Below are 27,202 nucleotides of genomic sequence, written 5' to 3'. Positions count from 1 at the left end.
TCACACACAACACAGTCCACTCAGACACAACACACACAGACACAACACAGTCCACACAGATGAACTCCGTGCACGTGGCCGTGAAGAACCCTCAGCGCGTCACCACAGGAGCCGGGCAGTGAACGAATGCTGGCGACAGAACCACACGCACCACGGCCACCACCAACATCCAGCACAACCACACACCACTCACCTGGGGTATCCCCTTGACATCCCCACAGGTGTCCACAGGTATCCCCTGAATACCTCAACAGGTGTCCCCTGAATACCTCAACAGGTGTCCACAGGTGTCCCCTAAGTACCTTAACAGGTGTCCCCTGAGTACCTCAACAGGTGTCCCCTAAGTACCTCAACAGGTGTCCCCTGAGTACCTCAACAGGTGTCCCCTGAATACCTCAACAGGTGTCCCCTGAGTACATCAACAGGTGTCCCCTGAATACCTCAACAGGTGTCCCCTGAATACCTCAACAGGTGTCCCCTGAGTACATCAACAGGTGTCCCCTGAATACCTCAACAGGTGTCCCCTGAGTACCTCAACAGGTGTCCCCTGAATACCTCAACAGGTGTCCACAGGTGTCCCCTGAATACCTTAACAGGTGTCCCCTGAGTACCTCAACAGGTGTCCCCTGAGTACCTCAACAGGTGTCCACAGGTGTCCCCTGAGTCTCCCTGCTCCCGCCTCGCAGCTCTGCGCGGGGTCTCTCGCCGCGGAGAGGCCGCGCCCCGAAACTCCTCCCCGTGTACTCTCACCACTCACCGTGTACTCTCACCACTCACCGTGTACTCTCACCACTCACCGTGTACTCTCACCACTCACCGTGTACTCTCACCGTGTACTCTCACCACTCACCGTGTACTCTCACTACTCACCGTGTACTCTCACCACTCACCGTGTACTCTCACCGTGTACTCTCACCACTGACCGTGTACTCTCACTGTGTACTCTCACTACTCACTGTCTACTCTCACTACTCACCGTGTACTCTCACCACTCACCGTGTGCTCTCACCGTGTACTCTCACCACTCACCGTGTACTCTCACCACTCACCGTGTACTCTCACTACTCACCGTGTACTCTCACTACTCACCGTGTACTCTCACCACTCACCGTGTACTCTCACCGTGTACTCTCACCACTCACCGTGTACTCTCACCACTCACCGTGTACTCTCACCGTGTACTCTCACTGTGTACTCTCACCACTCACCGTGTACTCTCACCGTGTACTCTCACCACTCCCCGTGTACTCTCACCACTCACCGTGTGCTCTCACTGTGTACTCTCACTACTCACCGTGTACTCTCACTCCTCACCGTGTACTCTCACCACTCACCGTGTACTCTCACTGCTCACCGTGTACTCTCACTGCTCACCGTGTACTCTCACTGCTCACCATGTACTCTCACTGCTCACCGTGTACTCTCACCGCTCACCGTGTACTCTCACTACTCACCGTGTACTCTCACTACTCACCGTGTACTCTCACTACTCACCGTGTACTCTCACTACATGACCCCACATGAAGAACGGACGTCAGTATTTTAACCAATTGTCTTTTTTCGCGAGGTATCCTAACGAGCTCAGTCACTGCAAGCGAACACAAAAGCGAAGGGACGCTCTCTGCACGAGTCGCGTTATTTGTTCTCGCTCGCTGGCCACTCTTGGGAACCCACATTGTTTACCATCAACGAGTTTAGAAATTTATTTAATATCGTTCTAGGTTACCATATGGATTCATATTGAATCGTAGTTATTTTATAGTGGCAGATTCATACGTGATTATTCACCAATGACTCGGAAATGTCACACTTCACGTAACGTCTTCCCTGGGACATGGTTACCACGGACCCCTGGTTGAGGACCACTGGGATCGAGTGTTTCCCCCTTGCACGGCGCTTGTGCACGTCAAGAGAGTGTCGAAGGCTCGCTGGCAGGTCACGGGCTCACGGCACAGATCGAGGTGCCATGGGCGGTGAACTGAGACGACTGGCAGATGCAGCGACTGTGCAAACATGCAGTAGCGTCCTTGACGAGCCTCCTCCACAGAGGCCGATCTTGACACCGCTGGTACCGGACATCGACACTTGCACCAAGCACCACGTAACCTCAACCTCGTCCACTACCATGGCGAACTTCTTATTCTCACCACACGGACCGTGCCAGCGTCGTGGCACGGGGCTCGCGCGCGCCTCTGAAGGTCGCTCAAAAATGTGACGGTGACGCCACCTACAGGGCGACCAGTGACGCCAGCTCACAGCCCTGCACCACACACACCACAGCCCTGCAACCACACACACCACAGCCCTGCACCACACACATCACAGCCCTGTACCACACACACACACCACAGCCCTGCACCAGACACACCACAGCCCTGCACCACACCACAGCCCTGCACCACACACACACCACAGCCCTGCACCATACACAACCACAGCCCTGCACCAGACACACCACAGCCCTGCACCACACACACACCACAGCCCTGCACCACACACACACACCACAGCCCTGCACCACACACACACACCACAGCCCTGCACCAGACACACCACAGCCCTGCACCAGACACACCACAGCCCTGCACCACACACACACCACAGCCCTGCACCACACACACACACACCACAGCCCTGAACCACACACACACACCACAGCCCTGCACCAGACACACCACAGCCCTGCACCACACCACAGCCCTGCACCACACACACACCACAGCCCTGCACCACACACACACACACCACAGCCCTGCACCACACACACACACACCACAGCCCTGCACCACACCACAGCCCTGCACCACACCACAGCCCTGCACCACACCACAGCCCTGAACCACACCACAGCCCTGCACCACACACACACCACAGCCCTGCACCACACCACAGCCCTGCACCACACCACAGCCCTGCCCCACACCACAGCCCTGCACCACACACACACCATAGCCCTGCACCACACTACAGCCCTGCACCACACCACAGCCCTGCACCACACCACAGCCCTGCACCACACCACAGCCCTGCACCACACCACAGCCCTGCACCACACACACACCACAGCCCTGCACCACACCACAGCCCTGCACCACACCACAGCCCTGCACCACACCACAGCCCTGCACCACACCACAGCCCTGCACCACACACACACCACAGCCCTGCACCACACCACAGCCCTGCACCACACACACACCACAGCCCTGCACCACACACACACCACAGCCCTGCACCACACACACACCACAGCCCTGCACCACACCACAGCCCTGCACCACACACACACCACAGCCCTGCACCACACCACAGCCCTGCACCACACACACACCACAGCCCTGCACCACACACACCACAGCCCTGCACCACACCACAGCCCTGCACCACACACACACCACACCACAGCCCTGCACCACACACACCACAGCCCTGCACCACACCACAGCCCTGCACCACACACACACCACACCACAGCCCTGCACCACACACACCACAGCCCTGCACCACACCACAGCCCTGCACCACACACACACCACACCACAGCCCTGCACCACACACACCACAGCCCTGCACCACACCACAGCCCTGCATCACACACACACCACAGCCCTGCACCACACACACACCACAGCCCTGCACCACACACACACCACAGCCCTGCACCACACACACCACAGCCCTGCAACCACATCCGGGCCTGCACCACACAGCTCTGCATCACACAACCCTGCATCAAACAACCCTGCATCACACACAACCCTGCATCACACAAACCTGCCACACACAACCCTGCCACACACAACCCTGCCACACACAACTCTGCCACACACAACCCTGCCACACACAACCCTGCATCACACAACCCTGCACCACACAGCTCTGCATCACACAACCCTGCATCACACAACCCTGCATCACACAACCCTGCATCACACAACCCTGCCACACACAATCCTGCCACACACAACCCTGCCACACACAGCCCTGCATCATACAACCCTGCATCACACAACCCTGCCACACACAAACCTGCCACACACAGCCCTGCATCACACAAACCTGCCACACACAACCCTGCATCACACAACCCTGCATCACACAAACCTGCCACACACAATCCTGCCACACACAACCCTGCCACACACAGCCCTGCATCATACAACCCTGCATCACACAACCCTGCCACACACAACCCTGCCACACAGAACCCTGCCACACACAACCCTGCATCACACAACCCTGCATCACACACAACCTGCCACACACAACCCTGCATCACACAACCCTGCATCACACAACCCTGCCACACACAACCCTGCATCACACACAACCTGCCACACACAACCCTGCATCACACAACCCTGCCACACACAACCCTGCATCACACACAACCTGCCACACACAACCCTGCATCACACAAACCTGCCACACACAACCTGCCACACACAACCCTGCATCACACATAGTCCTGCATCACACACAGTCCTGCATCACACATAGTCCTGCATCACACATAGTCCTGCATCACACATAGTCCAGCATCACACAGCAATATCGTTCAGGAGTTGAACACAAATATCGAGACGTGCGAGCCACGAGGGGGCTTCAGCAGAGACTTCGTGTCGTTTTCTGTTCCTCTGTTGAAGAAGCGCAGACCACAGTCATTTACTATATGGTCAACATTGTGGGTTGCGTGGCCACAATCACACTCCTGCACTGTGGCGTGTCTTTATTTGTCTATTCATGGACGTGAATATGCGCATCGGCCTGTTGATGATGTTGTGATGGAGTTGATGGTTACTCCCGTGCCTTCGAGGAGGAGTTTCTAGTCCAGGAGGTGTGCGATGATGTTTGGGTCTCGAATGAGGAGATGGGTTCTATTAGTCTGGACCTGCGCGTTGGTTCACTCGGCTCGCACAGCAACAACAGAAGCAGCCTTCTTGAAGTGACGTGCGGCGGATGAGGAAGCAACGGATCCACACCCACCCCGAGACAGCTCAGCACTCACCCCGAGACAGCTCAGCACTCACCCCGAGACAGCTCAGCACACGCCTCCACTCTCACACTGGAGACGAGAGTTTTGATTTTATTTTATTTGTTACGCGGATGATCCCATTTGGCCAGTTGCCCGGCTATTTTTACGCAGGAGATCCGTGGTGCCGTGAGCACAGCAGCAACATAAAAACGTAATTACTGTACCTGCAGTTGCAGAAAAGGAGGACAAAGTCCTGCAGGTTTATTGCACAACGAGCACACGAGGTGCAGTCGAGCATTCAACTGCGGTACAAGAGAGTCGCGCGTGACGCAGGAGAGTTGGGGGAGAGGCGGCCCAGCGCGGCTCTGCGGAGCGGGCGAGGGGAGTGCGCGACCACCAGGTGAGGAGGGCCGCTGTGGGTCAGGGCGAAGTTGGTCACTTGGCCGGGCTGTGTGTGTGTGTGGTAGTGTTGTGTGTGTGTGGTAGTGCTGTGTGTGTGTGTGGTAGTGCTGTGTGTGTGTGGTAGGGCTGTGTGTGTGTGTGGTAGTGATGTGTGTGTGTGTGGTAGGACTGTGTGTGTGTGTGGTAGGGTTGCGTGTGTGGTAGTGATGTGTGTGTGGTAGGGCTGTGTGTGTGTGGTAGTGCTGTGCGTGTGTGTGTGGTAGTGCTGTGTGTGTGTGTGGTAGTGCTGTGTGTGTGGTAGGGCTGTGTGTGTGTGGTAGGGCTGTGTGTGTGTGGTAGTGCTGTGTGTGTGGTAGTGCTGTGTGTGTGTGTGGTAGGGCTGTGTGTGTGTGGTAGTGCTGTGTGTGTGTGTGGTAGTGATGTGTGTATGGTAGGGCTGTGTGTGTGTGTGTGGTAGTGCTGTGTGTGTGTGTGGTAGGGCTGTGTGTGTGTGTGTGGTAATGCTGTGTGTGTGTGTGGTAGGGCTGTATGTGTGTGTGGTAGGGCTGTGTGTGTGTGGTAGTGCTGTGTGTGTGTGGTAGTGCTGTGTGTGTGGTAGTGCTGTGTGTGTGGTAGTGCTGTGTGTGGTAGTGCTGTGTGTGTGTGTGGTAGTGATGTGTGTGTGTGTGGTAGTGCTGTGTGTGTGTGGTAGTGCTGTGTGTGTGTGTGGTAGGGCTGTGTGTGTGTGTGGTAGGACTGTGTGTGTGTGGTAGGACTGTGTGTGTGTGCGGTAGGACTGTGTGTGTGTGTGCGGTAGGGCTGTGTGTGTGTGTGGTAGGGCTGTGTGCGTGTGGTAGGGCTGTGTGCGTGTGGTAGGGCTGTGTGTGTGGTAGTGCTGTGTGTGTGTGTGGTAGGGCTGTGTGTGTGTGGTAGGGCTGTGTGTGTCGTAGTGCTGTATGTGTGTGGTAGTGCTGTGTGTGTGTGTGGTAGTGCTGTGTGTGTGTGTGGTAGTGCTGTGTGTGTGTGGTAGTGCTGTGTGTGTGGTAGTGCTGTGTGTGTGTGGTAGTGCTGTGTGTGTGTGGTAGTGCTGTGTGTGTGTGTGGTAGTGCTGTGTGTGTGTGGTAGTGCTGTGTGTGTGTGGTAGGGTTGTGTGTGTGTGGTAGTGCTGTGTGTGGTAGTGCTGTGTGTGTGTGGTAGGGCTGTGTGTGTGTGTGGTAGGGCTGTGTGTGTGTGTGGTAGTGCTGTGTGTGTGGCAGTGCTGTGTGTGTGTGTGGTAGGGCTGTGTGTGTGTGGTAGTGCTGTGTGTGTGTGTGTGGTAGTGATGTGTGTGTGGTAGGGCTGTGTGTGTGTGTGGTAGTGATGTGTGTGTGTGTGGTAGGGCTGTGTGTGGTAGTGCTGTGTGTGTGTGGTAGTGCTGTGTGTGTGGTAGTGCTGTGTGTGTGTGGTAGTGCTGTGTGTGTGTGTGTGGTAGTGCTGTGTGTGTGTGGTAGTGCTGTGTGTGTGTGGTAGTGCTGTGTGTGTGGTAGTGCTGTGTGTGTGTGGTAGTGCTGTGTGTGTGGTAGTGCTGTGTGTGTTGTAGTGCTGTGTGTGTGTGTGTGGTAGTGCTGTGTGTGTGTGTGTGTGGTAGTGCTGTGTGTGTGTGTGTGGTAGGGCTATTTGTGTGTATGTGGTAGTGCTGTGTGTGGTAGGGCTGTGTGTGTGTGTGGTAGTGCTATGTGTGTGTGGTAGTGCTGTGTGTGTGTGTAGTAGGGCTGTGTGTGTGTGGTAGGGCTGTGTGTGTGGTAGTGCTGTGTGTGCGGTAGGGCTGTGTGTGTGTGGTAGTGCTGTGTGTGTGTGTGGTAGTGCTGTGTGTGTGTGGTAGTGCTGTGTGTGTGTGGTAGTGCTGTGTGTGGTAGTGCTGTGTGTGGTAGTGCTGTGTGTGTGGTAGTGCTGTGTGTGTGTGGTAGTGCTGTGTGTGTGGTAGTGCTGTGTGTGTGTGGTAGTGCTGTGTGTGTGTGGTAGTGCTGTGTGTGTGTGGTAGTGCTGTGTGTGTGTGGTAGGGCTGTGTGTGTGGTAGTGCTGTGTGTGTGGTAGTGCTGTGTGTGTGTGTGGTAGTGCTGTGTGTGTGGTAGTGCTGTGTGTGTGTGTGGTAGGGCTGTGTGTGTGTGTGGTAGGACTATGTGTGTGTGGTAGGACTGTGTGTGTGTGCGGTAGGGCTGTGTGTGTGTGTGTGGTAGGGCTGTGTGTGTGTGGTAGGGCTGTGTGCGTGTGGTAGGGCTGTGTGTGTGGTAGTGCTGTGTGTGTGTGTGGTAGGGCTGTGTGTGTGTGGTAGGGCTGTGTGTGTCGTAGTGCTGTATGTGTGTGGTAGTGCTGTGTGTGTGTGTGTGGTAGTGCTGTGTGTGTGTGTGGTAGTGCTGTGTGTGTGGTAGTGCTGTGTGTGTGGTAGTGCTGTGTATGTGTGGTAGTGCTGTGTGGTAGTGCTGTGTGTGTGTGGTAGTGCTGTGTGTGTGTGGTAGGGTTGTGTGTGTGTGGTAGTGCTGTGTGTGTGTGGTAGTGCTGTGTGTGTGTGGTAGGGCTGTGTGTGTGTGGTAGTGCTGTGTGTGTGGTAGTGCTGTGTGTGTGTGTGGTAGGGCTGTGTGTGTGTGGTAGTGCTGTGTGTGTGTGTGTGGTAGTGATGTGTGTGTGGTAGGGCTGTGTGTGTGTGTGGTAGTGCTGTGTGTGTGTGTGTGGTAGTGCTGTGTGTGTGTGTGGTAGGGCTGTGTGTGTGTGTGTGGTAGTGCTGTGTGTGTGTGTGGTAGGGCTGTGTGTGTGTGGTAGTGCTGTGTGTGTGTGGTAGTGCTGTGTGTGTGTGGTAGTGCTGTGTGTGTGTGTGTGGTAGTGCTGTGTGTGTGTGGTAGTAGCGTGTGTGTGTGGTAGTGCTGTGTGTGTTTGTGTGGTAGTGCTGTGTGTGTTTGTGTGGTAGGGCTGTGTGTGTGTGGTAGTGCTGTGTGTATTTGTGTGGTAGGGCTGTGTGTGTGTGGTAGTGCTGTGTGTGTGTGGTAGTGCTGTGTGTGTGTGTGGTAGTGCTGTGTGTGTGTGTGGTAGTGCTGTGTGTGTTTGTGTGGTAGTGCTGTGTGTGTTTGTGTGGTAGGGCTGTGTGTGTGTGGTAGTGCTGTGTGTGTGTGGTAGTGCTGTGTGTGGTAGTGCTGTGTGTGTGTGTGGTAGTGCTGCGTGTGTGGTAGTGCTGTGTGTGTGGTAGTGCTGTGTGTGTGGTAGTGCTGTGTGTGGTAGTGCTGTGTGTGTGTGGTAGTGCTGTGTGTGTTTGTGTGGTAGTGCTGTGTGTGTTTGTGTGGTAGGGCTGTGTGTGTGTGTGGTAGTGCTGTGTGTGTGTGTGGTAGTGCTGTGTGTGTGTGGTAGTGCTGTGTGTGTGTGTGGTAGTGCTGTGTGTGTGTGTGGTAGTGTTGTGTGTGTGTGTGGTAGTGCTGTGTGTGTGTGTGGTAGGGCTGTGTGTGTGGTAGTGCTGTGTGTGTGTGTGGTAGGGCTGTGTGTGTGTGTGTGTGGTAGTGTTGTGTGTGTGTGGTAGGGCTGTGTGTGTGGCAGGCCCACGCGAGGGGTCGAGCCTTGGTCGAACTCTCCACATGACTGACGCGGCGTGAGGAGGCCCTCATCCAGTCAGATTCTGAATATATATAGAAAAACCAAAAACATAACAGGTGATATGACATGAATGTGTTGTTTGTACTTTAAAATTATTCAAATACTACATTTTATCGGTCTCTCGACATTACAAGTGAACGTTTTTCTTATTCCACGGCCGATCAGTCGGTAACATGTGGCAGTCCTGTGAAACGTGGCAAAAAATCATTGCCGACAATCATGCAGAGGAGATGCTCGCCATGGACGGGACGCGTGGTGTAGGGTGGAGGTGGCCAGGTGGTGCTCGAGACGGGCAGAGTGGCCAGCGAAGGCCTCTTCAGTTGTCACGTGCCAGGTCTCCTGCCGCGTGTGTGCTGCCTGTATCGCTCTACTGAGCCACGTGACGATACACGGATGTCACAGCTAACCTCGACAGCAGTGGCAGCCAATAAGAGGAGAGGTACCTCGAGGTGGTCAGAAACTCGAGCGAAGACCTGAAGCCAGATGGTGGAAGACGTCACGTGCCGACGGAGATATTGTGATGATTTAAAAAATACGTATGGACTCTGGCATAGCAGAGCTATCTTGGTACAGCGAACTGCATCAGGTGTTTGTATTATTAATCCACTGGTACTGTTCATTTTATACGTCGGCCTTCACGACCAAAATTATTATTCATAATGGGTTTATTTTGGGTAATATCGCCGTGCCGGCGTGTCGATTTTCAACTACCGTTTATCCTCCTCCACCGACTGACAGGGCCAAGCAAATAAAGTTGTTACTTAATTGGCAAATGTGTTGATTGATTTGGTTTATCAACAAAACTTGATTGTTGAAAAGAAAGGAAATGTTTGTAATTTAATAAAAAAAATCTGGTCACAATGTTTCTCACTTTTAAACATTTGTTTTTGCTGATATAACAAATCAATTGCCATTTGACCATCATGTGACAACTTAATTTGATTGGATCTGTCGGTTGAAACTAAACATTGACATTCTACTTCCACGATCTACAACCCAAAATCAGCTAATTATGAATCGCAGTTGCTAAATGAGATCCTCCAGCCATTGAGCGGTCACGCTCTTGCCCATGTGGGCGAAACGTGCTCTTTAGTTGAGGTCTCTGCGTGCCATGTAGTTTGTGTTGTGACGCGTCGACTCAGCCTCAAACGAGTAAACATCGCCACTGGGGAGATAACAGGCGGCCACCTACCCCCTCGTGTGCCTTCATTGGTGCTCGCTAACAGCACTTGTCCCAAAGGTCTAAGGCTATACGGGGGATCTTTGTCGTGACACGTAAGCTTGTCTCTTTGAATTCTCCATTATAGACCAAGCATTTACACATTCCAGGTCACCTTTTCAGCTGTGATGCAGGGTACATAACTCTGTACATAGCTGTGTGCAGAACATAGACATTGCTTTAACAAATATGTACACATTCCTGTTGTATTTACAGCTAAACGTCAAACTAGTCTAAAAAAAACATTTGAAACATAGATTCGTGACAGTTAATTCCTTTGGTCCTTTCTGCATTCTGCTATTGGCGTTGCTTGGGTCAACAATCGAGTGTTTGTGGCGCATATCGTGACAAATATATGTAAATAATATATTCTATGCCCAGCAGAAAACGTAGAGATTCCAATGTGTGATGTGATTGGAATACATACTTTGCAGTTAAGGTATGTGGTATGTTCTACACTGCCTTGATGCCACTCGGTCTATACTCTGTACACTCAACAGATTTTATCAAGTGAATGGAGAGAAAAAGTTTGAGTGGTACTGGATAGAAACGAATTGCAGTATATATTTTAAATGTATTTACCAGTGAAACAAATTAGCATAATTCTGCAGATACTTGACTGTGAATGATTTCAACAGTACCATCATACAATTGTGAAGGTAAATGTACATTTTATCCTTGTCTTATTTTTTTTCTAAACGACCCAAAAGCCAAGTCAAATAGTGAGACAGACCCCCAACATTTCTGGGGGTCCATCTGTAACTTGCTGACCTGCCCCGACTGGACATCTGTGAACAAAAAGAGCTTCATAGCTCATCGGATTCCTCCTCCTGCAGCAGTCTGAATAAGAATTATAATTTTGATCCGTATAATGCATCAGAACAGAGATGTTTATCCTTGAGCCGCGCTATGCACCGTGGGTGGCCCGAGTCGCTCCGTGATCTCCCCCCATTCACACATCGCTGCCCACTCACAGTGCTGTGTCTGTGTGCAGGCTGCGCCAATGGACAGAGCGAGGCCCCCAGCCCCGTGGCTTTCCACTGTGTCCCTGAGGCTCTTCACATTGGTCGTGTCTGGCTCTGGTAAACTCCCCCCTCGCCTCCTCTACTGATTTCTTGCTGGAATCCTCTAATTACACAGCTTGACAGATGACACACCACAGACATGATCGTCTTCAGCTCTGATGTGGAAACCATCTTCAAACAGTATTTCAATGTCTGTTTGCAAAAACATTCCCGATAAGAGTCGGTGTATTTTGTACAGGCGACTTGTGTTTGCAGAATACATCATGTACAACAGCTGTTCATCAGTCCACTTCTGGATGATGGTCACCTCACGCCGTCTGGCTCAGGGGGGTCGTAAAGGTTTGTAAAGACAAGGAGCCTAGACCTGGTGGCATAGATGCGCAGTACAACAATATACTATCTTGCACTGTGTTCTGCTACCCACGACAGAGTACTGTACCGTGACAGTTATTTGGTCACAGTTTGGTTTTCTTCATATTACGTCGTGTTTGCTAAAGTCGGCACTGTTTGTAATGCACTGCCTATCACGAACAACGGAACAATCTCAACAGAGTAGTAATAGGTTGGAACAAACGTGACTCGTGTGATGAGTGGCCCCAGTAAGTTCACCAACACTGGTCACTGTTTCACCAACATTGGCGCAAAGGCTGCAAGTTATCGAGATCACCAGCTTCTATAAAAACAACATTCACAATTGTCTCACGCATCTTATGAAGGGCGTTTGAGTACAATTCCCATCAATACTATCAGTAAAACAAATACGTAACGACTGATTCCTATGGAGCGGTCTGCCTGAGCATCATATTTTGTTCGTAATATATCAATAATGCCCTTGATCCAGGAACTGTTCACCGAGTCTCAATGCTCATTTCCAGCAGCGTGCCGCTGCACCGAGACGCTGGTTCAGTTCCAAGTTTGCGCGGTTAAATCCCACACACATTGGTCGCCAGAGAGAGGGGATGGTGAGTGCAGGAACATGGGCGCTGGTAAGCCCCCTCTATTTTAGAAAATCGCCCTGTTGTCGTCATCATAATTCACAGTCGACCATCCCCAACATGATTTTGCGCTTCGCTCTTTGCGTATTGCACAAACCAGCTTCAGTTGTAGCCTAGCACACGCGCACACGCGCGCGCTTGCACGGCAACCGTGGCTCAGAACCAGTTTGGCCGCAGTTGCCCGCTTACTTTGTGTGCAGAACGCTGCCTCCAAAGCGATGTGGTCCGTCTCGTCTCCTGGGCATTTGGATGTTTGTACAGTGGCCAGCAACGGATTGTTGTACGCTGCTCGCTTTGTGGCCAGCCTAGTTACTTGCTACGCAGTGTGTACAGACACATTGACATGTGTACACATCTACACACGGATGCAGGCACTTGTGGGTTTTATGAGCGCTGCCATTGATATTTTACTAATTCACTTCATCCGCCGTTTAAAAATCGTGGCTTGTGGATTGGTAAAATAGAGAGAGAGGTTTCCTGGACAAAGTTGACAATCCACATATATACTTGTATGTTAAGATAACTAACGCAGGGTTCATTATAACAAATTTACAATCCACTTTAGACAGTTTATATTAATCTAGTATTGCGTATGATGGCAGTATGCTCATGAGCTAAATGCCAGTGTCGAGGTCTGCTCGCCACGAGAGGGGCTTGAGCAGAGAGTTCGTGTCGTTGTGCTATGCCTCCATAGAAGCACAAGTCACGATGTAGGTCGTCGTTTGGTTTGCATGGCCTTTCATTTTCCATTCGTGAAGACGTGCACATCGGTCTGTTGACGTTCCGATGCTGTTGATGATACAACAGTGTATTCAAGGAATGGTAAAGTCAGGAGATGCGATGTTTGGGTCTCGATTGAGGTGTTTATTGATAAAAGTATAACTAACTTTTAGTGGTGGAATGTTTGGGGCTCAAGGATTTAAACTTGTCTCATGGTTGTTATTGTGTGTCTTGCATCACACTGGGATTTTTGCACACAGCGTTGTAATACGGTGTTTTTTTTTTCTGGAAGATTTGCTGGTTTGTCCAGGATGTTTCTGTTGCGCGTCATCGCTTTAAGATGTTCTTTGTTCATATTTTGTTTGTTGCGGTTGCACCTGACTCAAGAGCCGCGTAGCTCACAGGGTTATACCTAATACATGAAACTTGAAGTTTGTTGCTATTCTGTACCAAGAGCTCAATGCTTTGCCTAAGTGCCCGAACAGCCACATGTCTACTTACAAATAGAAACAAATCTTTAACCCACTGTGCACCATAATCACTCCCGTTTATTTAGCTACACCAGATGTGAGAGGTGGTATAGTGGCTCACAGGTTAGCACCGCTGAGATCTTCCATTTGAATGCAGGTGGTTACCGATGATGCAACCTGCTTCTCCAGCGTAGTGACTCTATGGTCTCTGCCCAGTCAAACAATGATGACACAACACACGCCAAACAAAAGACATTCGTTGTTGCCCTTAATTTGACTGAATCCCAGCCCTTAAGGGGGGGGGGGGGACAAAATATTGTACTACTGTTTGTCAAGACTCAAAGTGGTAGTAATAATAATGGTTTCGTTTGTTGTTAATAGTTTTACCCAGCCGTGGGTTGGAAGTGCGCGCGCCAGGAGACGTGTTTGTCACAGCTGGAGCTGTGGCGACACTGAGCTGCACCTACCAGTGTGAGGCCCAGCAGCAGCTCATCACGGTGGTGGAGTGGTGGAGAATCGACCGCCCACAGCGTGCGAAGGCCAGTACGGTATCCCCAACTCGGCAGTCTGTGCACACAATGAAGCCAGTCGCGCATTCCGGAGGTCAACTGCAGTCATTGTCAGCCAGGGTCAACCCACGACTGCATGTCGGCCTCCCCAGACGGTCGTATGATAGAATTCTCCATCTGGCTCCAGAAAGTAGCCCATTTCATCTCATCATCTCCTCGTAGATGTCATTTTTTACTTGTTCCCGCCTTTGACCACCACTGTCGTTTGCCTTCATTTCCGCTATCCTATTTTCAGAACGTGCAAAATATCACGATTAATAATTGTGTGAAAACTCAGCTTGTCTGACTCCCCTCTCAATATGCATTTTGGGACTTTCTTCATGCAATCTCAGTGTGGCTGCTTTTGTAAATGGTTTTCACGATACCCATATGTGTTTATTTAGGCCTTGGTTTTTTAGATGGTGGATGTCTGCATGTATGTATGTTGGATTTAGTTTGCACCGTATGTAGCCGACAGTGCTAATCAGAGGTGCCTGCATCAACCGAGTCAAAGGATTTTCTATAGTTTACAAAGGTCTGGCACAACAGTCATGGCAATGCATTGCCCTTTTACAGAATCTGATTATATGTTTGTAGGTGGCTGCCATTGAGACTTCTCAGCTTCCTTGGCTGCGAGTGTTTCAATAAAACGTCCTTCTGTGTTTACAGATACTGACTATGGACTACTCCATCATAGCCCACGACCATCGCGCCGACTGGATAGGCAACATCACGTCCTGCAATGCCTCCATCTCCCTGCGGGACGTGCTGGTGTCCGACACTGGCACCTATCTCTGTGATGTGCTGCTTCTGCCCATATACTCAGAGGGCCAGGCCACCCTACAGCTCCACGTGTCGCCTTATGATGGTGGCTATTGCCTCAGAACACCTTGAACATCCACTGTTTGGAGATGACACATTTACATCTGTGTTGTGAGCTGTGCATCGTGATAATTATGTTGATGATGATGTTGAGGAAGTACAGAGAGCTATCCAGAATCTGAGACCAGGAAAAGCACTGGGCAGAGATGATCTCCAGCAAACTGCTCAAGGAGGGTTGCATTGTGTGCAGACTGCTCTATATGACATCACAACTATCTGGACCACAGGATGGGTTCTGCAGAAATGGAAGGATTCCTTGGTGGTCCCCACTTCAAGAAGGGGGACCGTGCTGATTGTAACAACTACTGGTGCATCTCTCTCAGTATGCCGTGAAAGATCCTAGCAAGAATTAGTAAAAATCGCCTTGCCAGGCACGCTGATTAGAGGCTTGCAAAGCCTCAATGTGGTATCAGGCTGGGGTTGTCCTGCACGGATGCCATATTAATTGTCCATCTACTACAGCTGAAGTGTAGATAATTTTAACAGGACCTGCATCTGCTTAGAAATTTACCTGGTCAAGGTCTAAGATGCCATCAATTCTTTGTAATTTCGGCGTCCATTACCTTCTGCTCACAATCATTAAGAACCTTTATGATGATGGGCAGGCCCAGGTAAAGCTGTGTGGCTAAGAGTCAGAGTCATTCCTTGTTCACCTTGGTGTGCAAGAGGGATGTCCTCTGGTCCCTACACTATTTAACATAATCTTTGACCACGTAGTTTGTGGCGCTTTACATATCTTTATCGGAGGAATTTCCATTTTCTACAGATAAAGTAATTTGGGAGTTATTTTTCAAATTCCGCCTATTTGGACCGTGACACCAGTACACAATAGCCGACATCATCATTACCATATTCTTGGTTCTTTCGGTAAAGTCACATAGAAGGGAATCCCTGCAGTCATGAAATCTTTGAATCAAAATAATCATTCCCCTTTTGTTGAGACTATAGCACAACCGTTTCGCAGCAGGGAGTCCTCACAGCTGTATTGACCTTTTGATTTCACATTTACGACCAGCAGGTTGGGAGACGAATCGGTATGCAGATTTAATTGACTTTAGCAAAGCTTTCAGACGAAGTCATACTTGTATCCATAATTGAACATGTGTAAGAGTTTTTAGGTGAAATTTAAAACTAAATCCAATCTTTTTATTCTATTTCCCTAACATGTCTGTATTTTTGTTTCTTCATATATTTGCAGTAAAAAAAAAATCCGATCTAATCCAGCCTCTGCCCAAGCCCACACCCAAGCCCCCGACTACGATAATTGTTGCCTTCGTTTTAGTTGTAGTTGTGATCATTATCACGGTTATTGTGGCTCGCTACTGGTTAAGGTAAGCCAAGCAATGGGGCAGGCATCATGAAGCAGTTCTAAAAAGTCTTTAGAATGCTTCCGTTGTTTGTCTGTATGTCTGGATGTGGATGTTGGGTCAAGTGCTGTTAGGGAGCACCTATGAAGGCCGGCACGGCACACGAGGGGGTGGGTGGCCAGCACACGCCCGGCCGCCTTTGTCTCCCAAGTGGTGATGTTTACACACTGCACCAAGTACTCATTTGAGGCTGAATCAAATAGGGAGTGGTCGTGTAGCGATTAGCGTGTTGTGCTACGAACCTGGCGACCTGTGGTCGATTCCCGCTCACTGCTAACACCAGTGACGATTATCTGAACTGGTTCTTGGCCTCCCCAGGTGAACACAAATGAGTACCTGGGGCAGTATGTAAGCTAATCTACCAGGTAAAGCCCACTGAATTATTCAGATTTTCTTCAGAGGTGAACTGGTCACGCAGGATAAGTCATTGAAGTGACTAATATCATATGTGGAAATTTATAGTAGCAACCAAATAATGTAAATGCATGTTTCTAAATGTAGAGGGCAAAACCGGAGGATCCGGATAAAAATCCACGCAACCACGGGGAGAGAAACACATATACAAGACCCATTTCTTTGCCTCAAAAACTTCCCTTACGTAAGTGCGCTGGTAGGCATGGGAAGTTATCCGATTATCATCGTGCCTCTAGTGCCTCCAGCACCGCTCCTTTTTCCGTAGCTGCACGCAGATTGTGTGGAGGTCTTCTGAGTACCGGGGTAGCGTTCGGTGTCATTGGCGCTGGGTTACAGTGCTCGACTCGCTCATCGGCAGTGTCGCCAAGAGGTGTCATGAGTGGCTGGCCTCCAAGGCCTGCTGGTATTTAACGACTGAGCCGATGGGAAATCTCAGATAACCTCGTCTGTAGGATGGGGCTTCCCTCTCGTCCAGTGTAATCCCTCTTCTGATTGCCTGAATGTTATAAATTGCATGCAATGCAATGTTTTGCATCTGTACCATGTCACTCATTTGCCCCAATATTTGATTCGTTTTTAAATCAGCCGAAAACTTTATTTCATTTAAATTCGGGCGATATGAATTGTTTAGAAATAAATTAGCGCAGCCAAATACACAGTTTTATGATGTGGCCCAGATGAATTGGCATACGGCATTATTGCAATACAACCACGCAATACAGAACACACCTCCAGCTTAAACATTCATCGAGACATGGGCAGTATGAATGGTTGCTGACATGCACATTGACCCTGCTCACAGTGATACTGATTTGACTGTTGTACAAACCTCAAATCAGAAGCTTACAACTTTAACAGATCGTCCGTGCTCTTTCTAACCAGGCCTAAGCCAAAGCCAACGGGTGAAAGCAGAAACATGTAAGTCTGATTCACGGAGTCTGAAGACCTGTGGTTATTGGTTGCTTCCTTGTGCGCGTTTGTGAGCTCACAATTCCTCCGCACCCATGAGAATAGTTATTTTGAGCACCTGAATGAGTTAAATGATTACATCACCCTGCTGCTCTATTTTAAGACCGGGAGCAAGTGGGGCTTTACTATTCTGGCGAATTGCCCGATGATGCTGGGTGCAATTACCAGCGAAACGTCGTACTCAAACTGTAAATGTTGTGGATTCACTCTGCAACACACCGGTGGGCTAAAGTAGTGATCTATTTGTCTTTTATCAACGTGACACTTTTTGCTGATTGGCCGTGTCGGGTGGTGGAGGGTTACGACACATTTATAAATAACGCGATCTAACCCAAAAACCTATATTATGAATAATATTGGTCGCGAAAGCCTACGTGTTAAATTGAGATTTAACGTGTTCAAACACTATCAACTGTATCTGCACTGTCTAGTGTAGGTCGTACAGAACATCTCCCAGTGTATTACTCAGTGGTGTGTGCCGTCTATAGCCATGCTATAGCCATGTCATTGCCAAGGTCTGTAAGCCACTTTATCTGGACTAAAGGATTATGACATTTACTCATTATTGGTGTGGAGGTGCAAGCCGTGTTGGATACGAGACTTTACCTCTAACTTCGAGAAGAAAAAAAAACTCAACGAGTCTGTCAATAACACTCCCCTAAAAGGAACAAATATATAAGAGGTGATGTTGCAGGTATCATGGTCCTTCTGGCATAACACAACTATCAGCAATTAATGCGTTTACTTCTAAACAAACGACCCTGTAGAGTTGGGGTGAAGACACGAAGACAAACACTAAACCAAACAACGCATCCACACTCTTGACACATTTGGCCATTGGCCGAAGTGAGCAGTGTATGTAGATTTTATTCTCAATCGCTTATTTTAAACACTAAAATAATCGCTAAAACTGATAGTTGTAAGAGTAATGAAGTCATAGGTATCATTTATTTTTTAAGTTTGCCATGATAATAAAATCTGTGGCTTGTCGAGTAGCCCTGACTTCACACTTCTTCCTGTGTTTCTCTCTCTCTAAAGTGGAGGGAGGAGAGTCAACCGTGCCCCTTGCGTGAATTCCAACCACGGATTCACAGTGCACGCAACCTCTCTTAGTAAATGTGGATGCAAGGAGTGCAAGAGTCTTCTCAAATACACACACAAGTAAGCTGTCTGCCTTCCACACATTCTGTTGTGAATACATCTTACACGTTATAAAGACTCCAACTTATTAGTGAACGCATTTCCTTATTTGTCAGAAGCAAGAATTAAATATTACCCACCAATAATGATTAATTTATTTAGAGAGATGAAATAAGATTTATGGTTTCACGCTTGTGGTTGTGTAAAGACCAGTTACAGTACTGCCACTCTTGCTAGAAATATATCCAGGTTCATGAGTTGTGCTCGAGATGCACATTGTCAGGATAATAATCAACGGCGCACACATGCATACGTGACACAGTTCTCAAACAGGACATGTGTTGAGGTGCAACTGACGACGCTGACACGGCTCTTGAGTAGGGGCGGATGCCAAGGTTTATTTAGGGATACTGTCGGTAACTTATTAAAGGCTTACGCCTAACATGTGACAACCCTAATATCTCCCCCAAGAGAAAGGGTACTGGGAGGTCCCTAGCTCCACCCAGGCTATACGTGATCTTCCCCCAGCACCGACCGAGGGATCATCCAACTCGGTCGGCCGGGTGAAGTTTCACTCTCGCATGGTGCTGATTCCCCCTACCCTGGATCCCGACTCCCTAACGCTCTCCGTTCCTGGCCCTTCGCGACGACCCGCTCTACGTCACGGGTTCCCCCTTATATCCCCGTAACCTGACGTCATCCATTCTCACCCCCCTGAGTGACATGACGTCCTCCACTATTCGGCTACGCATGTGTGTATGCTTACGGTGGGTCTGCGGGAAAGCGAGGGGCTCGCAATCAGAAGGTCGCAAGTTCGAATCTTAATTTTGGAATTGACTCAACCCATCGTATCTCCAGGTTTCATAAAATAAGTACTACCTTGTACAACTTTGTGGGCAAGTCAGTAGTGCTTGTCCTGGTGAGAGACTCAGTCCTGCAATAGGATTGTAGAACTTCCACTACTGGCTCAAGACTTTAAACAGAATGAGCACTGCTTCAATGCTCATTTGAACAATAAGCCACACATATGACTTTTAACTTGCGCATGTATCGATGGTTCAATTTTAATGTACAATTATGTTGAGGGACTGTTCTTGTCTTGGTGTTTTGCTACCTGCCCAAGCTGCATTTAGTATTGAAAAATCGGCAAGAATGTACGTATATTCTTGGGTCTTTTGGTAAAGTCACGTAGATAGGTTCACTGAAAATAACAGCAGCTTTCCCGCTATTTTTTCCTCCTGATGACGATTGCTTGTGTTGCCATCGAAACGTCGTAGTTTTTTCGTTATTTTTTGTTATTTTCTTTGAACCTATCTACGTGACTTTACCGAAAGACCCAAGAATATTAATTCCTGCAGTCACGAAAACTTTCAGCCAAGATTTAAGAATGTATGTACTCATGCAATTTGTAGTTATATACTTTATTCATTTTTATTTACTTACTTTTAGTGACTTTCTTACCCTTTCTATACTTTGCACTCCTATCGTTTTTTGTATTGTTTGTTGTTTTAATTTGGTGACCCGCCCTCCTAGACATATGTTAAAAAGAGCTTCATAGCTCATCGAATACCTCCTCCAGTCTAAATAAAGATTCTGATTTTGAATTGGACTTGTTGAGTATATTAACTGTGATTTACACAATCGGTATTTGTTTACCCTTATCTTTTGCAGTCTTCAGCAAGAGGACATGGCTTCAGCCGTGCAGGTAACCGTCGGAGCTTGTTTAATGTGCTGAGTGAAAGTTGTTGATACAGAAACGACCATCCAGTTCTTACACAGCGCAGAACATTTTCAAAACAAAAAGCACAAATCATCACCACATTCGCCGCTGTTACTGACTTAGAGCAGACAAATACACAGAAGGCTGATGTCGCAGGCGATGCCACTTCTGCAGAGCTCAGAGAGAGTAGCTATTTTTAGTTAATTAAAGCTGCAATCTGTAATTTAGAATCACAATGCCAACGATTTACCGAGTAAAGCCTCAAAGTTGTAGAAGTAACCTAACCTGAGTGTTAGTAGACACCCCACGCATAAGAGGGGAAATTCTCACAGTTCCACACAGATGAATTCAATCCACAAACGCAACCCAGTTAGTGGACCAAGTCCATCCGTGGACCGCGCACAGTGCTGTACCGGCACTCCTGGGGCCTGGTAGCCCTTGGGGATGGTTCTTCGGAATCACTGTGGAATTGTTCGACAGCTGATATGTCAACAGTCTCCTGTAGAATATTATGCAGCAAACAAACATGATTGGCATTGGAGTGAAAGTGGGGGGGGGTAAATAAAAATAAACAGACGGCAAGGGATCTGAAACCACGAAAAGTGTGTTGGTAAAGGAAAGGTGTGAAAGGATAGGAAAATACCAAACAAAATATAGAATGCACAGAACCCTGTAAAACAGAAGTCCCCAACCTTTTTGGCACAAGGGACCGGTTTTGTGGAAGACAGACCGGGCGGGGGGGGGGGGTCATCATTGCGTCTTTGCCCCTTTTCAAAGAAGCTCTCCAGCGACGTTTGTTTTTTACTCATTGTGGCTACTAGGGGTCAGCTTGTGGGCTTACTCATTGTGGCTACTAGGGGTCAGCTTGTGGGCTTACTCATTGTGGCTACTAGGGGTTAGAGCTTGTGGGCTTACTCATTGTGGCTACTAGGGGTCAGCTTGTGGGCTTACTCATTGTGGCTACTAGGGGTCAGCTTGTGGGCTTACTCATTGTGGCTACTAGGGGTCAGCTTGTGGGCTTACTCATTGTGGCTACTAGGGGTCAGCTTGTGGGCTTACTCATTGTGGCTACTAGGGGTCAGCTTGTGGGCTTACTCATTGTGGCTACTAGGGGTTAGAGCTTGTGGGCTTACTCATTGTGGCTACTAGGGGTCAGCTTGTGGGCTTACTCATTGTGGCTACTAGGGGTCAGCTTGTGGGCTTACTCATTGTGGCTACTAGGGGTCAGCTTGTGGGCTTACTCATTGTGGCTACTAGGGGTTAGAGCTTGTGGGCTTACTCATTGTGGCTACTAGGGGTCAGCTTGTTGGCTTACTCATTGTGGCTACTAGGGGTTAGAGCTTGTGGGCTTACTCATTGTGGCTACTAGGGGTCAGCTTGTGGGCTTGCTCATTGTGGCTACTAGGGGTCAGCTTGTGGGCTTACTCATTGTGGCTACTAGGGGTCAGCTTGTGGGCTTACTCATTGTGGCTACTAGGGGGTTAGAGCTTGTGGGCTTACCAACACCACGTGACTGAGTGCGCGGTGCGGGAAAGAGGCGCGGATGGAAGTGGTAAATAATGAAATAATGAGTTGGTGGGCCACGCGCGGACTCACCGCTCTCACCTCCTGCTGTGTGGCCCGGTTCCTGCTGTAAAACCATTAGCAAACAAAATAGAGAACATGTCACAAACATGATTCAAGGTGTCATAAATGCAATGGAAGCATGAATTCAGTAAACAGGAAGTTTATGATTTGTACATCAAAAACAGACAATGAGAGAGTTGGGAAAGCAGTGGAGGGATTGTTTGTGTGGATCTCTCTCAAGTGAAGAGGATTTCCAAATGCCACTGCTGAAGAATCAACATCAGGATCTTTATTTAGACTGCAGGAGAAATCCGATGAGCCATGAAGCTTTTTTTCACAGATGTCCAGTTGGAACGGGTCAGAAAGTTACAACAACAATACAAAAACAAATACAAATGAACACTTTATTAAGTGGTTATTGTTAACGTTTTAGTTATTTCATAATCCTTCTCAAATAACATACATCCGAGTTAAATATCCGCAGTCGGACTTGTAAATAGTTGGTGTGTGAACAGCAGACGTTGCGCTGTTTGTTAGAGACACGATCCCAAAGCAGTTGCATACGGCCTGTGTATTTTTTGTGGTTACTTTTCTTTAAAGTTCAATATTATTATGTTGCAGATTGGGGATGAAGACAGTGGTAAGTTGTTTCCATTCAACGTGACTTTACCGAAAGAGCTAAGAATTTGAACACTACTATTAAAAAGTTGCAGGAATTTTTCAGAACGGGTTAAATGGGAGCAAGTATTCCTTGCCAAGATTTCTTGAACTCCTGCTAACCCCTCCTCCATCCCCTTTTCTTGCTTCCTTCACTTGAATGTTCAGTCGTGAAGAGATCGTAATGTGAAGGGTGACCTTATTGTAGCAGTGGGCATCCCATTACAATTAATGGTAACAAAAAATCCTCTACGTCACCTGCTGCTCCACGTGAGGTATATTTCCATCCCAGTGAGTTGTCAACTATTCTGAGGATTATTGAACAATCTCAGATGTAAGACGCACCCCAAACTTGTTTTACTAACGTGGGGAAAGAGTGAAACATATAATCCAAATGATATAGTACAGCAATTATTAAATGCACCTTTAACCATTCAGGACATTGTTTAAAACTCCATAGCTCTGGTTTTAAAGCCTGCGTCTTGCTACAATGATGCTGCCGATAACTGACTTTGGCACTCCATCTCTCACAACCGCTGCCACTGGCCTGCAGAAGATTCTGATGGAGCGTCTGTTGCTAATGTCTTAATATTTACATGGAACCTCCCATTCAGTTTGCCACAATGCGCCCTGTGGCAGTAGAGCCCAGGTAGAAGCTGTCTTTGTGAGGCAAACGTTGGACCCAGCTCGGGCCTACAAGTGGGCATCAGTCTGCCAGTTTAATCACAGGCAGCTGCCTGGATTCAAACCCAGGCAACAGCAATGTTGGCTCAGCACTCTGACCTTGGAGCCACCAGGTCATCTCGACCACTATACGTGCCTGGCCACTGGCTCCTCGACGGTTGGTAAACGCCTCTCGTTGCTGTGTGTGTACACGTTGATGCGTGGACACTCACATTTGCTTTCGTGCATTGTTTTGTGTAGCCCTCAAGTTTCTCCACTTCAGGCTGAAGAAGCAACCCGAAGAGGAGGAGGAGGTCTCCCTCAACAGGAGCTGGACCTGCACCATGTGAGGGGAGGGCGTGACCTTCACGAGCTTCTCACTGTTCCCCGCCTCCCCGCCTAGGCTGGGGCTGATCTCACCAAAGACAAAGATCCTCCATATAACCTTAAAAGACTGTTGGGGCAAGTGCTGTAAGCGAGCAGCTATGAAGGCCGGCACGGCACACAAGGGGGTGGGCGGCCAGCATCGCGACCGACCGCCTTTGTCTTCCTAGTGGCCATGTTTATGCACTGGACCAGGTGCTCATTTGAGGCCGAGTCGACTTAGGGGTTCAGATAATCATCACATTGGGTTTGGTGGCTGTGAGTGGGAATCGAACTCTGGTTTCCGGGTTCCTAGCGTAGCGTACTAACCACGACACTACCGCACGCACACGTAAGCGTGGCAGATGACCGCCGCCTTTGTAAGATGACAGCTGATAAGCACCCCATTTTGTTTACAAGTCAGTTATTTTCTGGTCAAATGAACATCTGCACGTTGAAGTCCTGAAAACACTGGTCGAAATTCCACATTCCTATGACAGGGGCGAGTGTCTCCTCACACTCCGCACCTGCGAATGCCCACACCTCCACTTAGCACGGTTGGCTACGTACGGTGCGAAAGAAGTTCAATATAAATATTCACATGTTCTTTAATCTACGTGTTAAGATTCTAGCAGGTCATTCAATTAATCCTTTACAATTCGGAGTGTAAATAAAACTACACAAAGCTCTAATATCAGTAAAATATTTGTACCAAATGTGACATTTCTCTTAAACGAACACCATTCAATTCGGCCTTTTTAAAATCTTAATTTCATTTTATACAGCGGAGTCATTGATGCTAATTGCATTTCACAACACTATACAATAACTTTATACATAATCACATGAAGGACTAAATCCTATTTGTAACAATTAAATAAATGAAAACCCTCAGAAAAAAGTATTAATTAAAATGAATAAACAAACCCATAAGTGGCATAAAACTTTTATACTGAAACAGCCTACAATAATATTTTCCTGAGGCCTCATTCACCATCAATAATTACTGTTCTCTTTGGTAGTTTGGATATTCCAAACCATTTCCTAATTTATTCACACGTTGCCATACACCCAAAATTACATCGAAACCAATCTGGGTTCCGAAAAAAATACAGCACCACATCTGCTGCATTATACTCTCTGAATCACGTTTACAGTGGCCTTGATAATAAGCAGTACTGCGCCTGTCTTTTTCTTGACTTGTTCAAAGCCTTTGATACAGTGGACCGCAACACCCTGCTTAGTAAACTAAGTTGCCTCCATTTCTCCAAACACGCAGGGAATGGTTAAAAAGTTACCTCTCTTCTCGCACCCAAACTGTATTCACAGATGGTTGGAGGTCAAACAGTGTTAAGATAACAAAAGGCGTTCCACTGGGTTCCATCATCGGCCCCCTCTTGTTCTCACTTTATGTCAATGACTTGGGCACTGACCTGGATCATTCCAGGGTAAATCTCTTTGCAGATGACACGATACTGATTACTGCTGGCCGCTCTCCGGATCACGTAATTGCTAAGCTCCAGGGTGATTTCAACAAACTACAACATCAGCTAGTTGTTCTTAAACTAGTCCTGAATACCTCCAAAACCAAGGTGCTATGCTTCTCAACAGGACGAAAGCAGGAAGTTATTTTTCCCCAATTATATTCCTTAAATAATCATCAAATAGAGCAAGTCAAGATCTATAAATATCTTGGGGTCATGTTTGATTCAAAACTGATTTTTCAAGATCACATTCATTATATTGGTAGACACAATAAAAAATTGGTTTTCTGTATCGACACAAGCACTGCTTCCCCACTATGTTCCGCTTGGAATTGATAAAAGCTACCATACTGCCTCTACTTGATAACTGTGACATCGTATATAAATCAGCCCCCAGTACTATACTGAATAAGCTTGACTCAATTTATCATTCGGCCTTAAGATTTGCATTGAACTGCCCATATAGGACCCACCACTCCGATCTCTCCATTGGGTCAAACTTAACTTCTCTTAATGATTGACGGCTTGTGCATCAGATATTATTTATTCACGAATTAGTTACAAAAAAATCAGCAGACTACCTGCTGGATCTCCTCACTGTTTCGAAGAACAAACATAACCTAAGGTCCTCGCTCATTTACCAGTTTCACATTCCTTATTGCCGTACAAATACTGGAGGAAGGGCCTTTTCTATTGATGCCCCCAGGGTCTGGAATGCTATCACCAATAAACTGCAACTTGTATCACTACCTGTGAGATCTTCACTCAAAACTGCTCTAGAGTTGTACACCCCGAGCTGCCACTGCTATTCAGAATGGCCTGAAATCAAATGTATCGTTCCGGATGAGCGCTGCAAAGTATGATCTTGAGTTTTGATTATAGTGTGCTGATCTTTAAAGATGTATTGAAAATGTTTGATACTGCTACTGATACTCCTGCTGTTATGGAGTGACTCATGCAGCCAGCTGTGGCTGCAAAGTTTGGTCGTATATGTTATGTATATCGTTTATAGTTAAATTTGAATCACAGTTCCTATGATCACTGTTACATTCAAATAAATACCTCTGTTGGGCAACCACACACACACGCACCTCTGTTGGGCAACCACACACACACCTCTGAGTTCTGCACCAGCGGAGAGATCCTTGCGGTGACAGGAGTCAAATGTATTGTCTCCTCGAAATGAGTTTGCTTGTAAGGTTGAGGAATTGTGAACATGTATTCATTTCCTGAATTACCAAATTCAAATAACGAGTGAGGCCCCTGTTCAGTGCGATGAAGAAGGGTCATTACCCAAATTGTCACATATATTGTTCCTTTAAAGGCCACAGGGTCACTTACATTTTTGAAAATATTTGTGCTGTTTATATTTGTGCGCAACTGATCATTTGTTGGTACATTATATATCAACTGTTTGCGTATACTCGGTGGGCAAAAGATCGCGTAGCCTGCTGTGTAATTTTAGTTAAAATCTTCTTGGTCTGCCGGCCACAGAGAGCCACCTTCCCACGGCGACTCAGGGAGCCACATCTCGCCATGAGTGCGGGGAGAGGGGAGCGGCGGTGCAGCGGTCAGCGCGCTGCGCAATGAACCCGGCTGCCCGAGTTCGATTCCCGCTCAGTGAATACCAGTGACGATTATCTGCACCGGTCCTGGGCCTCCGCTAGGTCGACTTGGCCTCAAATGAGTGGTGCGATGCGTAAATATCGCCACTAGGGAGACAAAGGCGGCCGGGCGTGGTGTTGGAGTCTACTTAGGACCAGCGGCGAAGATTCTTCTGTCACCGATAAATCCCAAATCGTGGCTACCACCTACTCCATTGAGGCGTCGAAGCCCAGCGATTTACCCCCTGGGATTCTGCTGTTGTAGCTGCAGTCAAAAGGGGTGAATCAATGTCTTCTGTCCCTTCGATCAGATGCTCCGTAACCTGGGTCACAACTTGATTCAAAGCCCCTCACGCACTCAGACACTCAGGTGTATTTGGCGACCCACAATGACGCGTATCGTCCTCAAGTCGCCGGCAGGATGT

The 27,202-nt window shown here is 48.3% G+C and overlaps 2 protein-coding genes across 6 annotated transcripts in view; one reads left to right on the top strand and one right to left on the bottom strand.

The window, feature by feature from the left end:
* LOC116949446 (tumor necrosis factor receptor superfamily member EDAR-like) overlaps positions 1 to 715 on the bottom strand; it is a 28,578-nt gene extending 27,863 nt beyond the window's left edge. The window contains exon 1 of one of the 3 annotated variants that reach the window (XM_032966802.2): positions 635 to 715. The gene's annotated coding sequence lies outside the window, so the exon portion shown is untranslated. Of the gene's footprint in view, positions 1 to 193; positions 615 to 634 lie in introns of those variants that run through there. The other 2 variants (XM_032966800.2, XM_076071988.1) reach the window with 2 other exon arrangements.
* A 3,718-nt stretch (positions 716 to 4,433) lies between these two features.
* Positions 4,434 to 26,253, top strand: LOC116949448 (uncharacterized). 3 transcript variants are annotated; one of them, XM_032966805.2, is made up of 10 exons: positions 4,434 to 5,375; positions 11,185 to 11,272; positions 13,782 to 13,939; positions 14,618 to 14,816; positions 16,029 to 16,161; positions 17,494 to 17,529; positions 18,619 to 18,741; positions 20,392 to 20,425; positions 22,628 to 22,646; positions 23,217 to 26,253. In XM_032966805.2, exons 2-10 carry the CDS (start codon positions 11,194 to 11,196, stop codon positions 23,303 to 23,305), a joined length of 870 nt encoding a protein of 289 aa, XP_032822696.2. In that variant the 5' UTR covers positions 4,434 to 5,375; positions 11,185 to 11,193; the 3' UTR covers positions 23,306 to 26,253. The 3 variants fall into 3 exon arrangements, with proteins under 3 accessions (XP_032822696.2, XP_075928102.1, XP_032822698.2); XM_076071987.1 differs by having other exon boundaries at positions 4,435 to 5,375; positions 11,167 to 11,272; positions 23,588 to 26,253; XM_032966807.2 differs by having other exon boundaries at positions 4,439 to 5,375; positions 23,588 to 26,253.
* Positions 26,254 to 27,202: the final 949 nt, after the last annotated feature.

The sequence above is a fragment of the Petromyzon marinus genome, chromosome 36 (genome assembly GCF_048934315.1).
Source record: "Petromyzon marinus isolate PM22_M1 ecotype Great Lakes invasive population chromosome 36, UKy_Petmar_22M1.pri1.0, whole genome shotgun sequence".
NCBI classification, from domain to species: domain Eukaryota; kingdom Metazoa; phylum Chordata; class Hyperoartia; order Petromyzontiformes; family Petromyzontidae; genus Petromyzon; species Petromyzon marinus.
This window is presented reverse-complemented; position numbering and strand designations above follow the sequence as displayed.